At 51.7% G+C, this 17,648-nt stretch overlaps 1 protein-coding gene across 1 annotated transcript; it reads right to left on the reverse strand.

Moving 5' to 3' along the window:
* Window positions 1–6,037: 6,037 nt before the first annotated feature.
* Window positions 6,038–8,706, reverse strand: CACNG5 (calcium voltage-gated channel auxiliary subunit gamma 5). Its single transcript, XM_035558832.1, has 5 exons — window positions 8,499–8,706; window positions 7,536–7,622; window positions 7,217–7,357; window positions 6,637–6,782; window positions 6,038–6,295 (listed from the first exon to the last, which is right to left on the reverse strand). Exons 1-5 carry the CDS (start codon window positions 8,704–8,706, stop codon window positions 6,038–6,040), a joined length of 840 nt encoding a protein of 279 aa, XP_035414725.1.
* Between the last annotated feature and the right edge of the window lie 8,942 nt (window positions 8,707–17,648).

The following is a 17,648-nucleotide window of genomic DNA, read 5'->3' on the forward strand; positions in this document are numbered from 1 at the left end:
CAAATTAACTCTCATTAATTAAACAACACCTTTCTGCTTTCTTCACAGACTTTCCCCCTCAAGTTGCAGCGGGAAGCTGGCACATGTGAGGATGCCAGGCAGACACGAGGACCTCGAGGTTGTATTTTTGTGAATCAACACCCCATTGAAGACATTATCACTGCAGTAAAATAAGAAATGAGAAGGCATTTCCCTCTACCACCCTCTCTGTGCCTTCCATTTCCTCTCCCGCAACAGCCCACCACCAGGTGCTTGCCAACACACACGTGCTTAGCAGAGCGCTTTGCTTTTGCTTGGCTCTGGCCACAATCCACATCCCGTGGGATGTCAGCGTGTGCCTGCGCACTTTGTTGGTTAGCAGCAGAGCGCTGAATGCAGCCTCACCTGAGTACCATGTGCAGTTTTGGGCACCACAGTATAAGAAGAACATAAAACTACTAGAAAGTGTCCAAAGCAGGGCTACAAAGATGGTGAAGGGTCTAGAGTAGAAGACACATGAGGAGTAGCTGAGGTCGCTTGGTTTGTTTGTCCCAGAGAAGAGGAGGCTGAGGGGAGGCCTCTGAGGGGAGGCCTCATGGCAGCCTGCAGCTCCCTCACGAGGGGAGCGGAGGGGCAGGTGCTGAGCTCTGCTCTCTGGGGACAGCAACAGGACCCGAGGGAATGGCATGGAGCTGGGACAGGGGAGGGTCAGGCTGGGTGTTCGGGAAAGGTTCTTCACCCAGAGGGCAGCCAGGCACTGGGACAGGCTCACCCTGGAAGTGGTCAAAGCACTGAGCCTGTCAGAGTTCAAGAAACATTTGGACAATGCTCTCAGACACATGGTCTGATTTTTGGTGGTCCTGTGTGGAGCTAGGCTTTGGACTTGTTGATCCATGTAGGTCCCTTCCAATTCAGGATATTCTGTGATTCGTCTACATGCAGACTTACAGGTGCTCGATGGTCACTGGGACTAGTTAGGGCAATGTGGACTTTGCTCCAAAACGAGCAATTTAAACAGAAACCAAGCAGGCCTGGCTTGAGCAAACAGGCTGGCTTGCACAGCCCTGTGAGCAGCATGAGCTACAGCAACCTGAGCTTACGCAGCTGCAGGAGTCACCCAGCACCTCCTCTGCACCCTCACACGTGGTTTTCCTCTCAGAAAAGTGAATGCACTCTGCCCTAACATTAAAGATTAAAAGCAGCTACATCTCATCACAGCCAGAAGATTTATCGGGAGCCGATGTCAAAAATGATGGCTTATTGGGGAATAAACTAGAATGCTGGCACTGCGTATTTTCAAGGCATATAAATCACAACTTGCGTGGGAATAATCCGCCTTTCAGTGGAAATGAAGAGAGGGGTGAGGTTTAGGGATTTCTGAGATGATTCAAATAAAAATGCTGGACAGAGCCTGCAGAGCACTGTGGTACAGATTGCCCAGGGCTTGAAAGCATCCTGGTAGAGCCAAGATATTTATCAAGTACAGCCCTCGGGACTGGAGTCTGGCAACACAGCCAAGTGGGGCTAATCTTTTGGTTGAAATACTGCTGCAAATAATCTGCAGATAATAATAAATTCATTTTTCCCCCTACAAAGGGAATTGGTCAGAGGCTCAGGGATGAAGTGGCGTGAAAACAAGAGAAAGGGAGGAGGTTGGCACATGACCAGAGCTGCTCTGACCTGCACTAGCGATGGGCACCAGGTCAGGAATGTTGACAGCGTCGCGACCTCTTCATGTTTGCTCTGGGTTCACCTTCGTGGCACAATCCAGCAGAGCCGACTGCCTAAAGGTTCTTCCATGTGCCACCAAAAAGAGCTGGGGACACGGCTATCAGAGGACCCTGCACCACACTGCCCCAAATCAATGTGGTCTGCAGGTCTGGCACACATCTGCAGCCCCAGGGGAGGACTGGGTGATGGGCAGTCCCATGCCATCAGGAACAACCTCTCCAGTCCTTTAAAATTGTTGCATCATGGTTTGCAATCAAAGGCACACAGGGTGATTAAGGGCAGCCATCGCCTGCCCTTTATAACCACTACCCACTGAGGTCCTCATGATCCAAAATGCCAGGTATATAAAACCTTACACAAAAAGAAAGCAAAGAGGCAGATCTTCCCTTTCTATAAGGTACTGTATCCATGGGAACAGGATGCAGTTTGATAGCCACAAAATAGTGGCAGACAGGAGACCTGCGGTGCAGGGGCAGAGGTCAGCAGAGCATCCTGACCACAGCAGGGCACAGGTGGCATCTGCTGGGCACCCAGGGTGCTGGGAATACCCTCCTCTGCACCCCACATCACAACTTTATCATATACGGGAGAGCTGTGGTGCAGACAGAAAAGTTAAAGAGCTGCTGTGGTCCTCAGAGAAAGGAGAGATGGTAGAACAAAGGCGGCCTGGGCAGCAAGCAATGCTGCAGAGGGGTACAGAAAAGCCCAGCAGGAGGCCCTGGAACTGCAAAAGTGGGGAGGAAAACACTGCTGCTTCTAGTCAGGCATGATGTCAGACTTCTATCTCATTTTATTTTTTTATTCTGAAATAAATACATCTCATAAGGAAAGAAGAAAGGAAAAAAATACTCTCAATTACTTCTTCTTCCCTTATTAGTGGAGGGCTATTGACCTGGGTGGCTGTTTGCCTGCTCACACAGCTCTCCCACCACGCACGCACCGGTTCTGCAACATTAACAAGCTAACAGCAGGGAGGAATGAGGCTATTTAATTTCTTAGCATACCTTGAATAGCCCATGGGGCTAACTCATGTTTGGGAAAATGAATACACAATGCTGACAAATAGCATTTATAAGGCAGAACAAGGGCTCACAAGCAGGGCTCTCTGCACTGGAAACCACCAACCTGCACACAGCATGCCCAGATCAGCTCCTCACCCTGCACAGTGACACTTGGCTGAAACCCACCCTAACACAGTCTCTTTGGGGCTGGTCAGTGTGGATGTAAGGGCTCAGGTCCCCAGCCCTGCTTCTGTGGAGACAGCAGCAAGGTTTGACTAGAGTTCACTCTCCCTGGGCCTGCTACAGCAGCAGCTTCATGCATCAGAGCAGGGCTCGGTTGCTCCAAAACTTGCCCAAACCTCCCCACCCCACAGCAACAGCTTCACAAGCATCCAGCCCAGCAGCATGCCCAGTCTGCACCCCTGCAGATTTGGGGTTCCTTCCTCACCTTAACCTCCCCAGTGGCTCTCCATGTCCACTGGCAGTGCAGGTGCAAGAGAACAGCACTGGAGGGCATTTCAGCCACATCTTTATATATCTACATAGATACTTCCACTGCACAGAAAGGAGCTCTGGAGCTATCAGCTGCTAGAGCAGCAAATGAAGCAGAGCATGCCCCAGCACAGCCCCGTTATTCCCAGCTGCTTAATTATTGCTCACAACTGGTCTCTAATGATCCTCTTGTATCCTCGCCTCACAATTCAATGAGGTTTTTTAGGCCTCTCCTAACTAACAGCAGCCTGAGCTGCTCACTGCAGGCCCCTATTCCCCCCAGGGTGCAGGGACACGTCCATGACAAGGGGCAAGACGCAGAGCCTGTGTGCTGGGAGAGGGGAGCTTCCATTGCCCAGGAGATACCAGCCAGAAAATGCCTCCTGGGATGTCCTCGCTGGGGTTACACAGAGGGGCTGTGACTGAAAACAAACCCAAACATGTAATCCTGGGATTCTCTGATTCCAGGAAGAAGCTCCTAGGCTCTGCTAAACCCTCTGGGGCCTTGAGGAACGTGTGAAGTTCTTCCATGCCTTCTGTTTGTGCAGGCAGATGCTTAAAGTGAGTAATTCTGTATTTAATCACTACAAAGGAAAGCTCCACAGAGGGACAGGGATGTCCCAGGATGCTGGGCAGGATTAACTGCACTGAGCATCCCCGCATGGGGAGGGAGCTGGCTGGGACAGCCCACGTGCCTCTTGGGCAGCAGCAGTGTAATTCTGCATCTATGCAGTCCCAAAGGTCTCCCTTCCAAGAAGATGAGCTGAGAATATAAGGGGCCCATCAAGAGGAAAATGCAAAGGCAGCAACCTTTGAGGCACCATCAAGCAGTAACACCAAGTCCAGCAAAGTAGACTGAAACTGTCCTTCCTACAGGGACTGCAAAGCCACTGGATCAGCTGTCACAAGGCCAAAGGTGTTCAAGGTCACATTTTGGGACCAACTCGCCACTTTAGCCAAGTTTGCCTGGATGGATGGGCCCTGGGGCCGCAAAGGAGCTGCAGGTTTCATACAAAAAGCAGCTGCAAGGGGCAGTGTCCAGACAAGGCTGCAGTGGGGGCTGCTCCAGAGGCGTGGGGATATGTTGTGCTTCCACACTTGGCCCTTCCTGGCAGCTAACCCCTCACAGCATGGTCATGGCGTGGTTTTAGTATGAGAACATGGGCGCTTGGGGGAAGTACAAAGAGTAGGGGTAAGTGTAACTGTGTTCACAGAAAGCTGCCCTGGTTTTATAACTTAGCAAATCAGGAGTAAAAGATGCTAGATGACTTTACTTGCTTATCTGAGGGCAGTGGAGAGGACATTGTCTTGTTCGAGGGCTGGCTGGATATACTCTTACAGCGAGGTCCCCAGGACGGGCGTCAGCATCAGTGCAGATAGCAGCTCCTGCTCAAGACTTGGATCCGACTTTGGAGTAGTTCATGAATAACAACTAATAATAAAGCAATGCAAACATTCATTAAACATTATGCTACAAATGAGGTCAAAACTGCGTATATTCTATTTGTTTTAATTACAGTAAGACAAAACCAGCTCAAATATACCAAGAATCCCCAGAGGGTTTTGTTTTGCACAATGGAAATGTTCAGAAAGGCTCAAAATAACAAAACCAGAACTCAAGGTTGGAGGAAGCTCCTTCTGCGAGGCAATGAGCTTGCAGCTGGCACAGAGCACGAGAAGGAGCACCATGCTGTCATCCCCTGCCCTGTCCGATGGATGCTCTCAGCCTGGCAGCGGTCAGTCTTCTAGGACCAAAGTGCATCATATGACAGCTTAAAACTTAAACCTCAAAATAAGTTTCATACGCACACACATACACACAAAAAAAGCAGCTAAAATTGCATTTTTCTGCAAAAGTAAAACATGGACCAACTACTTTACTATTGTGGACTACTGCCATTAATTTCAGCTGTGTCACTTCACACCAGTTTGGAGTCTTGCCTTTCACTGAAATAACTTGCAGGGCCTTGCTCAGATGGCTGTGATTTTCCTAAATCCTGTGCCTAATGTTTCCTATGGGAAGGTTTTAGGTAGTTTTCCACTCAACCCTGCACTGAAATCCTCCCAGTCACTCTTCAGACCTCATCAATGGGATGGTGGAGGAGACCTGGATGCCTGAGCCACCCCAGCAGCACGGGCACCCATGGCTGCAGTGTCTCCAGTTCCACATGGGATGGGGAAGTGACACTTTGCAAATGGCCACCAAGAAAACCCAACCTGCTTGCGTCTGAGCCTGCTGAGGTATAGTCGAGAAAGATGGCTATTTCCCATTGCAGCCTGGTTAAAAGTGATATCCAACGAGAGGTATCAACCAGTAAACATCGAATCAAGACAAAATTCTTATTTTTCTAATGATGACCATGTCTCGGAAATTTACACAGATCTTTTAGGCCTGCTGGTGCTGAGGCCAGTGAATCTACAATTAAATGATAGCCAAATGCACAAACTTTGGCAGCCTACCTAAACCAAAAAAATACACTTGTTTTTTTCCTAGTTCTACTTTATATTCTTTTTTCTGCTGTGGAGTCCAGCCCTGGATTTGTCCCTCAGGCAGAACTGCTGTTTGCTCAGCGGGAAGAGCTGGAAGAAGAGGGCTTTGGAGACATTTCAGTTATGTAGGGAAGAATAAATAATAAAAAAAAAGAGACCAACAAAGAAAAGAAAATATCCCAATTCCCTAAGTTACATTATTGGTTATATAACCAATCTCTATGGTTATATTTACACTCCTATAAATAGAGAATTGCCCTGAAAGAGAGGCCTAAAAATGATGAGTGGAGTCAGGACAGTGACCATCGGCTGGTGGGCCCGGGGAGGCACAGGGGAGGTGACACTCAGCATGGGGACGAGGACATCTGGTCGTAGTCGGGGCACTTGAGCAGAGCTGGGTAGCTGCTGTTCATCTGCAGGGACGCCTCGCTGGAGATGTCCGATGGGCTGCGTCCCCGTGCCCACGCGTCCGGGTGCAAGAACTGCCCCGAGTAGTCGGAGCAGTTGCTCAGGCGGGGCCGGTAGAAGCCAGGGTGAGGCCGGTAAATGTCCTCGGCGGTGTATCGCTTCATGAACAGGTACACGGACATCACCCCAGCGCTCTGGAGGGGAGAGAAGAAAAATAAATGGCTCTCTTTGCCCTGCTGATGGCTTGCAAGTGCTCATGAGGAAAGTTGCTTCCCTGCAGTACACATGGAGGCCCAAGCCCCTCTCTGGCTCCTCTGTTTTCATGCTCTGCATCAAATCATGATCAGTTGTCCCCTCGCTGCTCCAGGCATGTGCCCCACTATATGTACCTCCCACCATACTATATATTACCCCTATAATCTACCCTTAACACCTCTCCCAGTCCTTTTTCTGCTCCCAGCCTGTGCCCACACTGACACACAATGGCTGAGAACAGACAATGCTCATTACAGGGATGTCCCGGAGCCGCTGGTACCTCCGTGAGAAGGAAGGAGATGGCAGAGAACGCGAATGACCAGCCGTATTTGTAATTGAAGAATGTTTCTGAGTCCTTGGTCCTGTTGAGCATCTCGTCGTTAATGCTGGATATGTAGAGGACTAGCCCCACCACCAGGGACAGACCTGGGGAGAAAGCAAGGAGAAAGGCAGTGAGAAACGCTTCGGGGATTGAAGCTGGTGAAGCAGCAGCTGTCTTTAGGAGCAGAGTGGCAGGTGAAAATGTAAAACTGTGGAAGGGTGCTTGAAATAACTGGGAAAGGAGGCTGCTTTCCCGCAGAGCTCACCCAGGGCACTTCTCCCATGTCAGTCAGAACGTTACGTGCTCGAGCTTGTCCTCCCGCGCTCCCTGTGCACACCCAGGAGGTGGCTTCAGAGCTCGGCTCTCACAGCTATTTGTTCAACACTTGCATAATCCCATAAATAAAACACCCTCTTGGCTCACGCAGAAATGTCCCGGCTGAGGAGTTTGAAGTTTCGGTGACCACGTCGCCACCAGCTGGAGAGCATCCTTCGTACCCAAGGATTTTCCGAGGAGCACCTTGCTCAGCAGTACTCACCCGACAGGATGAAGAATATCCCCGACACGAAGGCAAGGATGGTCCTGTGTGGGCGGACGTGGCCGATGTTGCTCAGGATGAAGCCGATGAACATGAAGAAGAGGCTGACCAGAGGGAAGGGGGTGGCAGACCGGATCATCTCTGGTGGGAGAGGAGCAGAGGACAGGTTAGGGCCCCGGGGTCCTGCCTCGCTGCCAGGTGGATGTGGGTGCGTGCGTGGGTGGATGGAGTGTGTTCAGCAATGGCACAAAGGGGTTTACTGGGAGATAACTGCCCTTTGATGTCTTACGGGACACAAAGACCCCACAGAATCACTTACTCAGGACATTGACTGTGGATTCGGATGTCAGCTGGATGTTCATGGGCATGACGTATTCTATAGTGAAGCACCGGCCACGCTCCTCACCTGCAGCAAACAGGGACCGAGTCAGGCCTGCAGTCTGTGTATCTGCTTGTTTTCGGGGGGGGGAGGGAGTGCCTTTAAGATTAATTTCGGTGCATGCAAAAACATAATCTCGCTGTTTAGTGCTGCTTCTATCTTGGATGTTCGTGTGGCACACCGAACAGCATGGTGAGTAAAATCCTTCCTCTCACACTGCCCTGTCCAGTGAGCTCGGGATGAATTTGTTCATCTGAGAGCTCCAAACCTCACTGTGGTTTCTGGGATTTCCTTGGATCTTATGGGGGATCTGCTTGGGGAGAGGAAGGATTCCCTTGTGCCTAAAAATGTGAGCTCTGAGGCCAAAGGGTTTGGAGTCAGCTCAGGGGAGCCCTCAGAGCGCCTCCCTCCTCCCAGCTTCCCAAAGCAGCGGCTGCAACCCCACGACATTTTGGCTCTGTCAGCCTGAAACTCCCATTCACTGTGTTTTGTCCACCTCCATCCCCTCAGCCAAACCGTTTCATCAAAACCAGCACGAGCGGAGGAGACGTTTCAGCTGACCTGAATCCCAATGTTGCAGGGACAAAGAGGAGGTTTGAGCGGCTGCCCAGGCTCTGGGATGGACGGAGGGAACGAGGGGTTGCGGGGCTGCTGCCTCGTGGGCAGCAGGGTCCTGCACTGCAGCAACAAATCATCCCAATGCCTGCATGCAATGAACAGCAAATTTATCCATCCGGCTGCTCCAGCCAGCCATGGGGTGATCGCAGCACTTGCAGGGGCTGTGCCTGACTTTGGAAGTAAAACGGGCACAAACCTCTCCAAAGCCAGCTTCCCCCAGCCCTTCCCCATGACAAGCAGCAAACGCTGCCCTAGCAGGGCACATTTTGGGGCAGGAGGCCATACCTGCCAGGAAGCAGACCCTCCAGAGCCCCGCGTGCAGCGACAGCTTGATTTCAGCCGTCTGGTTCTGGGGCTGGACGATGCCTTCCTCCAGGTAGAGCCAGTAGTCGGTGCTGACGGAGATGCCCAGGAGGCCAAGGCCACAGACGGCAAACACGCTGCTGAGCAGGGTCAGCGCCTTCCTGCCGCACGCGCTCATCCCCAAAAGCATGGAGGGGGGAACACCGCGGGGAGAGGGGCTGGGGTCGCTGGCGTCCGCCGCTTCCGTGGGAAAACAGAAGTGTCAAAAGCTTTGTCCTCTGCCCTTGACGTAGGTGGAGCTGAAATAAGCCATTGAACAAATCACAGGGGGCTCTGATGGATGGGGGATGAGTGAACTGCATCCCACCTGTGGCTGCCCCCTGCCCTTGTAGCCTGGTGGGTTTGTGGAGCAGGGGGCTGGCTGCGAGCAGCCAGCAGCAGTGGTTGGGTCATGGTACGTGGCTGCTCAGCCACAGGCCCCCTGCTCCTCACCCTGGGTTTAGCCAAACCCAGCATCTGAGAGCTCCTGCAACAGGGGCAGCGTGAGCCAGAGCGCCTTGGCACAGGAGCTGCTGGGGCTCGAGGGCAGTGCGTTAACACATCAGCAAGAAAACTGCCCGACTGACACACTCCTGCACAGCTCCGGTCACCACCATGTCCCCACAATATTGCCATTTTTCCTCTTCTAGGGTAAAAAGCCACAAGTGCTGGTGTCAGCTGGGCACAGGCTGAACAGGCGCAAGTGGAGCTGGTGCTTCAGGGGGAGATGGGGCCAAGGAGCTGCAGCCGGGTTCTGGGCAAGCACGAAGGAAGCAGAAAACCTTCCCTCACTCCCTACTTTGCTCATGGGTGTAATATTCCTTTTTTCTTTCATTTTCACTAATTTGTGGAAGTTAGCAGTTCTCACAGTGCCTTGCAGGCTGATAAAGCATCACCAGAAATTGGACTTCGGATGCGGGAGAGAAGTACAATTAATAATGGGGGATGCAAGGGGAAAAGACATCCTAATGAAAGACTAGAGGAATAAGAGCAAGAAGGAAAGGATGCGTGAGAGAGATGGTGTTCTGGGGAGGGGAACAAGGCAGATAGTGCTGTTGACTGCTTTTATAAAGATGACATGAATCACAGGTAAATGTGGGTTGTGTTTATTTTCTAAGGCACATCTTGTTGTTGTTCAGCACTGCAGACAATAAGGAAAAAAAGTCTGGCTGGACAACAAAGCCACCAAACCTAACACAGCAGCGACAAGGCACATCGTCCTTAGGCAGATTCTTTTAAAAATGGCACAGGCCTTGTTCCCGCTGCGGGAAGTTTTGTGGGACAAGCGGGAGATGGCTGAGGACAGACCTGGAGCCAAGCACAGATTTCACCCACTGCACCTGATGGCGTGGCAGGGAAGGCAGAGCCCTCCTGAGCAAACACAGCACTTGAACAGCCATTCCCAAATAATGATGGCTAAGTAGCAGAGCTGGGGCACGCTGTGTCGTGCATCTCCCCAGGTGCCAGGTTTTGAGCCCACGCAGGAATAATTCAATGCTGTCTGCATGCACGCCCTGTGCTCAGTGCTGCAGCAGGTGCTGGGGATGAAGCTGTTTTGGGGATTAGGCTGGCTTGGAAGGGAGGTCCTACTGCTGTCGCTGTGGCAAAAGGGATGGGAGCCAGAGGGTAGGAGTCGAGATGGCAGCACTTGCTGTGCTGACACACCTGGGTAGGTGAGCAGACTGCATTTTTCTTGCACCTCTGCTGTAAAGGTATTAATACTTACAGTGACTCGCAGAGATGCCAAAAATTCTCACAGCTTGCACTTTCACACTTGAAAGCCTCTGAAGATGCTGCTCTGCCATAGGTCCCTCCCAGAAGCCGACGGTGCTCTGACAGCTATTTCGGAGCAGCAGCAAGCCAGGCTCGTTTGGGGAGCTCAGCTCTTGCAGCGCACACCCCTGGGTAGCCCCCATACACATGCACCCCTGCAGCTGGTCCTACACACACCCCTGCCTGCACCTCCACCTTGCTGGGCAGGGGCAGGGAGGGAAAAGCAGGGAGTGCTGCTGGGAGGCGCGCAAAGTCTTGGGAGAGCTCGAGAGGGAAGGAGAGAGGCTTTTATTATCACATACCGCACCGAGGACAAAGCAGACAAGTACATCTCGGTAGGAAGCAGATGTACTTGCACCCTCAAGCGCTGCAGCCGCTCTGACAGTCCTCTCCCATCTGAAATCAAGGATTTGGCTCTTCCTACGTTCACACCGAGCTGCTTCCCAGAAGGTACCGACCTACGGGAAGGGGAGTGCTGTCACTTACAGACAGCCCAAGCAAATGCTCCGGCTCCTGCTCCCGCAAACTCTCCACCTTTGCCTTTGCTAAAGAGGCTCATTTTTAATGTTGTTATTTAACATTTTCTTCAGCCCAAGAAATCCAGGACGTGTCCCAGCAGTGACTGTGGGTATTTGTGTTCTGTCCACAGGCTGGGCAGCAGATGGGCAAAGCCCTCAGGCAGCTGCTGGTAGAGGTGCAGTGGGGGGGACATGGGGTCCTTTTCAGTCCTATTTACCTTCAGCTCCGTGTCCCTGCCACAATGTCTCTTGCAAGCCAGGCACATGCTGCTGGCTGCATGAGGTGCACGGAGGAGAAGCCCAGAGCTTTTTCTTCTTCTTCTTTTTTTTTTTTCTTTCTTTCTTTTTCCTGAGGAATAAGTAGGCAGCAGCTAAAGAAGAAATAGAAGTTTTGGGGCAAGAGAAGCACATCCTGCAAAAGTAGCACCGCACCTCGATAGTCCAGCAGCAACGAGGGTACCCTCACTGTCAAGGGAATGGGCTGGCATAAAGCTGCAGAAGTTAGGACACCACTGTAGTGCTTTACTGAATGGGAGTGTGTCCTTTCCCAGCCCTGCACAGGTCCAACAATATGACCACGCAAAGCACAGATCCTCTGGCTCAACTGTTCTCCTCCCTAACTTGCGACCATATTTTCTAGTTGCCGCATCAAAATGAACAGTGTTTACTACAGGATGCCTCATCCCTCTTGGCATTTCGGTGCCAAAATGGTAAAAGGAGCTGGAATCTATTCTTGGCTCATGTATCATTAACAAAGGTCCTTACTGCACTTTTTTGTTGTTGTTAATAAGGCACCAAAAATAAAAGTAGGGAGTATGTGAAAGTCCAAATAAAACCATTCAGAGGGAAATAGATATATACGTGACTCCTTTGCTGTCTACCAACACCAGGGATTAGGAAATAGACTGGTTTGGCATCATTTATATTGGTCATTGGGGTGACGCTAGCAGCAGGAAGAGGGCTCAGGCAGCAGAATCACGCCTCTCAATTACCTCATTTCTTTTCACTCTCACACTTCAATTTCCATGTAATCACGGGTTCATTAGAGAGCAATACTTATTACTGCCGAGCTGGCAAATAAAATCAAGGCTGATGAAGAGGGGGCCGGGGAGGCAGGGATGGTGCCCCCAGCACAACACTCTCCCCTGTCCAGCGCTGCTGGAATTAGCTGGGCCCCAAGAAAAAGATTTTTCAAGGACAAGGAGAAGCTGGCTTGGTTTTCAGCAGGGATTTAGTTCCCGGTAACCTTTACAAACTGTGCAATGCTCCATACAGATGAAAAGGTGATGCTGTTCGGCTTCCAACAGTATCTGTATTTTAAATTTAAATGAATATCACCACCAAGATTTCCAAGAAGTAGGACCTTAGAACAGTTCCTGCTCCTTCAACCACACTGTGCCTGCTTGTAGTAGCCCAGGAAATGTTAAAGGCAGCCTGCAGTGTAGCCTGCAGGCCTCATAATGAATTTATTTTTGTCTTGGAGCCATAGCTTCTGATGAGAAGCGCACATGCCCCTTGCTGGGACTGAGCCCTGCGGAAACCAAAGTGAATGTTGGCTTTGCAGCCACCGAGGTCCAGCAGTGACCTGGAGTCCTGCTCCATGGTCATAAGTAGAAAACATTGTCCTGCTCCTGATTTCTGAGCCCAGCCCTCACTGATCCAACTCAGAGCAACAGGCCGCTGTCCTGGACTACGTGGAGGGGCTGGGAAAAGTAAATATCACCACTGAGCTGCCCAGGCTGGAGGAGCTGTATCAATACCTCTCTGCTGGCAAGTTCAGTGTAGCACAGCGCTCCCTCCTTGCCTGGGCGAGGGGAGAAAGAGCAGGGCTGAGCCAGGCCAACCAGGCAGCTATTGATTTCCAGGAGGCTAGAGCACCATTTCTAATTCCCTGACATTTGCGGCACGGGGAAGCACAGCCCAGGTTATTGGAGGGAAGGCTCGGTTTGTGGCGGGGTGCTGGGATCCAGCACGAGCCTGTTCCTCCAACAGCCCTGCTGCGAGCCAGAGACAGAGGCAGCTCAGAGGTTAAGCCATGGATCTGGAGCAGTGGGAGAGGAGAACACAAAGGAGGAGGAATGAAACCTAGAGAAAGGGGGATAGGAAACCCACTGAGTGCGTGAGAGATGTACAAAGAGCGCTGGGGAATGGCACAAGAGGAGAGCGAGCTGCGGCGGGGCTGAACTGAAAAGAGCAGCGCCCACCAAGCTGTGACGAGAAAACTGGGCTGGCTAAAAATAAAGGGCCTTCAAGTAGCACGATCTGCTCCTCAGGATGCAGCACAGGCCACGGTGGGGGCAAGAACAAATAGGTCAAGGAGAGGGGCTCGCTCCAACCCCACTGCTCACAGCTGTGAACATGGGGGCAGCCAAGCACGGGTGGTCACCAGCCCCCAGGCTGCTCAGAACCACGCTGCTCCCTCTGGGCAAATGCCCCAAAGCCTCACCTGGTCATTTGTAACCCTAATGCAGTAGGAAGGTGGTGGTGCAACCACGTAGTAGTGTCCGCTGAGCTCGCAGGGCACGTGGCCCCCTGCTGGTGCTCTGCTCGAGCCCGGCCACAGCACAGATCTCACGACACGTCTTATACAGGAGGGCATAAATATATAAGGCAGCTTTACAGAGCTGCATTAGTGTCACAAAGAAATGTGTCGGCTCGGTTTCTGAGAAAGAAATCGCATATTGGAAAAAATAAGTACAGAAATAAATCTTTTAGATGTGGAGGAGGTTTAGCCCGATATTAAGAAATGAAGCAGTCCAGCTCATGGCAGTGTGAACAAACGCTAGTAACTGCTCCATCCAGCAGCCATAAACTTCAAAAGAATCAATACCGGACTTGAAAGCTTCCCTTGGCTGCAAACAGCGGCGCTGCGCTGCCAGCCCGGCACGGTGCATAGCCATTACAGCGGGGTAGAAACACAAGCATTGACTCAATCAAGCACGCTGGGCTCACAGGCTCTTAAGAGAGTTGTTTGTTTGTTAAAAAAAAAAAAAAAAAAAAAAAAAAAAGGAAGGCTGGTTATGAGTTAAAGTCTAGCTTAAGCCACACCAATGATAATCCTATCAATTTTGTGTCAAATCAGACACAAGGAACACCTGAAAAACAATTAGGATTAAAATGTGCGACTGCCATACACTGTTAATGGTCACCAGTGACAAATTTTATGACGGGGTTGCTTAGGATTTGTCTTTTAACTGCCCTTTCTGCGTGGACCAGATTTGCAGCCGAGTCCACCTTCAGCTTGAGAACCAAAGACAAGGAGATAAAATGATATTCCCAAGGTCACAGGAGCAGCAGCTGAGATTTACCTCCCAGCCCCAGACCTCTAACCAGATGCTTTCCCGAAACGGCCGCCTCCGCCGTGCCCGCGCCGCCACGCTCGCTGAAGCACTGGCTGTGTTCCAGCTCATTCACACTAATGGCTTTGGATGATGCCAGCGACTTCCAACAAATAAAACCATCGACTGAATGGCCCCCCAGGTCCCAGATCCCACGCCGCCAGCACAGACCGTCTGCACACACTCATTCACTCAGTCTTACAGGACACACAAATATCCCCCCAAACCTCCCACCGAGCATCTCCTCCCTGCTAGCAGCAGCACCCGCGTGCCTTGTTTCTCCTCAGCATTTTACAGCTCTTACCTCTTAATACCAGCTGAAGCAACGTTGTCACAAGTGGAAAATCAGTGATGTTTGCTTCTGAGCTCAGCAGCTCAGGTGCTGGCAGAGCAGGAGGGGAGCTCGCAGCGAGGAGAGGGCCCCGGCTGGTGCTTTGGCTGCGGGGTGCTCAGGAGCAGCTGGACACAGTGAGGCTTTGGCGAAGGTCTGGGGCCACGGGAGAGACTCTCTCTGCCCCAGACTGACTCACATAAGGGTGGCACAAGGCTGGGACACGGAGACAGGCAGATGGCAGACAGGTCTTGCAGCTCTGACCCTGTGGTTTTGGAGGAAAGCAGCACATGAAATGCGTTTCTCAGGAGGGAAATAGGAGGTGAAGCACGGAGCTTGGAATATTGCCCATGCACCCAACTCCTGTTCTTGAGGAACAAACTATATATATATACACATTCAGAGTTTCCATCAGTAGCAATAGCCGACACCTTTCCTTACTGGACCCTTCCCAACACCCTTTCACCCCCTGCATATGAGAGCTGGCACCCATTAGTCACCCACTGCACTGTGTCAATGATCCCCACCAGGGACACGACCCAAACCACTGGCTTCAATCCTCTACAAAGAGCTACAAAGGAAGAATAAAAGGGGGGATATTTAGCGCTGCAAAGCAGATCAGCTGGGGACTTTGCTATAAGATGAGCAGAAATCTCATTGCAGTGTCGTGTGGAGCTGTGCTTGCCCGTTAACTTCTGCATGCCGTAAATCACAGGTTGCAATTGATGCAACCTGATGATCCCGTGACCCTCTTCTGGCTTCAGCTTAGTGCTTCCCTCAGCTCACCTTGGCTGGCACAGACGGAGCCTGAGGAAAGGCAGCAGCACAGATAAATGATGGCAACATGATCTCCTGTGTACGTGGCCGCTGGGGCAGAGCAGCTGGCTCAGCTGCGGACATCCAGCTCACTGCGGGACTGGGGTGAAATACTGAATCTCTAACAGTTGGTTTGTGTTCACTTCCACTTGTCATTTAGGATGGTATGAAGTCCTGTAACAGTCTTGTGTATTAAAAAGAGGTGAAGAAATCTCTTCCTTGCATATGACAGCTTTTCAATGTCTCTGTGTCCTTCCAGCAGCAAGGCTGCTGAAGAGCTCGGGCACCTTTTCCATAAGATATTCATGTTTTAAACTGAGGTGGGTATGGACAGAGAGCATGTACCACTGTAAGGCTTTCCCTCTGCCCTTCAGACACCATGAGTTATGAACACGACTGCAGGAAGCTTGCCTGGGCTGGGAGCTTTTACTGCTGCAGGACATCTGAGGACAAGCCCCAGGTACGAGCCCAGGTTCCACCCGCCGCTGAGCAGAGCGGGGCCAGCACCCCCGTTTCCTTCTCCCCTTAATGGCAGTGCGTGATAGCTTGAGCTAAATTAAGCAGCACTGGGAGGAAAAAATAGCATCAGGAGCAAATTGAAACTCTTCTGCCTCCCCCGTGCCTGTGCTGGGAGAGGCGATCCCGGTACCTGCACAGGCAGCTGCGGGAGCTCCCCGACGTGCAGCTCTCCTCCGCAGCGCCCACGGCTCCTGTGGATATTTTCCATATGATAAGTGAGACAAAGCAAGGAATCCCCCGAGCACCATTTTCACCTCTGAGCGAGGAAGGCTGCAAGCAGTGGTATGATGCACAGGCTGTGTGTGTGTGTGCTGGCCGCAGAGACCTGCCTGTCCCAGCTTTGCCACAAAGCCTCCGAGTACTGAAACACCCCATGAAGAAAGAGAAGGGCTGCAATATCCACACCGCGGATGAGCATCTTAAGAGCTGAAAGGCCATTAGCAGCTGTCATTAAACCCGGTTACCAAATGCTGAGGACTTCAGGACGCAGTTTCTGAGACACTGGGAGTGTTGTGTGGGCGCACAAGTCCTCATGTTCAGCCACGGAGCTGCTGCAGAAGTTTGGTCCCGTCTTCACACAGGGAAGGTCTTTGCCTTACGTGGCTTGTTGGGCTTAATAGTGAGGTTATGTGATAATGAAGAACATAATAATCACTTACACCACATCTGGGGGTGTTAAACTTTCTAATGCCCTGATTTTAGCAAAGATTCATTGCCAGTGCCAGGCTGTAACTGAACACCCCAGCGGAGAGGCTAGAGAAAACCACGCAGGACACAGCAGCCTGCGCCCAGGCAGCGGCAGTGGGGCTGGAGGAGCATGGCTGGGGGGGCCCAGCCCAGCCTGGGGATGACATCTGCGGGAGCAGCTTGGGGAGAGGCTCAGTGTCACCCCTCCACGGCCAGCACCTATAGCAGGTGAAACATGGTCTGAGTGCATGGAGATGGTCTTCACCTGCGCCCTGCTCCTGTCCACATGCTCCCTCCGTAACATCGCCACTTGTTCCTGCAGCACCTCTCGTCCACCTCTGCATGGTCTGATGTTTCCGCTCCATTTGGTCCGGAGGGTGTTTTGCAGTTTACTGCAGGACAGTTGGCACACATGACAGTGACCTGGAGAAGCCGCTTTCTTCTTCAGCCATCCCCATTTCAGTTGGAAAAAGGGCAATTTTGTGTGGCTTTGCTTCCTGCCTATAGCCCACCATTTCCGTACTGCAGGGGGGCATGCTGCTTCCAAGCAACAGCTCCAGCATCAGGACGATTTAGTGCAACTTTCCAAATCACCCAGTTTCCTAGGTCAGGTTTGCTGCCTTGCTTCTTCCAGGGTCTCCCAACGTAGCTGGGAGAGAGGACCATTTTCTATCAAATATCAGGTCAGTGCTGCTCTGAACATCCCTCTGAGAGCCACCACCGCTGAGCTGCCACAGCAGCAGGAACCAGGGATAAGAGCAGGACCAAGGATGGCACGAAACGAAAGCAAAGATGCTGCTCAGGTTGGGCATTTTGGCCATGCTGAGGGCAAAGCTTCTGCATGGGACACAGCACCTGTTGAGTGACTTTGTCCTGGGAACAGGAACACTGGAAAACTCCTCTGTCTGCATGTGTCTAAGCAATGGGTGGTGATTTTGCATTTTTCCCTCTTTACTAATTCTCCACTAGGTGAAGCTTCATCTCCTCTTAACCCACGGCACACCAGTGGGAACGTCTCACCTAGTCCTGACGTTACACTGCCAGCCTCTGTTGCTGATTTGGGGTTGTGCCCTCCGCATTTAATAGCTGAACCCGCTCAGAGGCCTCCCTC

Source organism: Cygnus atratus, chromosome 18 (genome assembly GCF_013377495.2).
Source record: "Cygnus atratus isolate AKBS03 ecotype Queensland, Australia chromosome 18, CAtr_DNAZoo_HiC_assembly, whole genome shotgun sequence".
NCBI classification, from domain to species: Eukaryota; Metazoa; Chordata; class Aves; order Anseriformes; family Anatidae; genus Cygnus; species Cygnus atratus.

What these genes read in the sequence shown, in the direction of transcription:
- CACNG5 (XM_035558832.1), bottom strand. Translation starts at nt 8,706, where the DNA reads ATGCTTTTGGGGATGAGCGCGTGCGGCAGGAAGGCGCTGACCCTGCTC. An exon ending in GAGGGTCTGCTTCCTGGCAG is followed by an intron (nt 7,623 to 8,498) that starts GTATGGCCTCCT and finishes TGTTTGCTGCAG; the next exon opens with GTGAGGAGCGTGGCCGGTGC. An exon ending in ATCCACAGTCAATGTCCTGA is followed by an intron (nt 7,358 to 7,535) that starts GTAAGTGATTCT and finishes CTCTCCCACCAG; the next exon opens with AGATGATCCGGTCTGCCACC.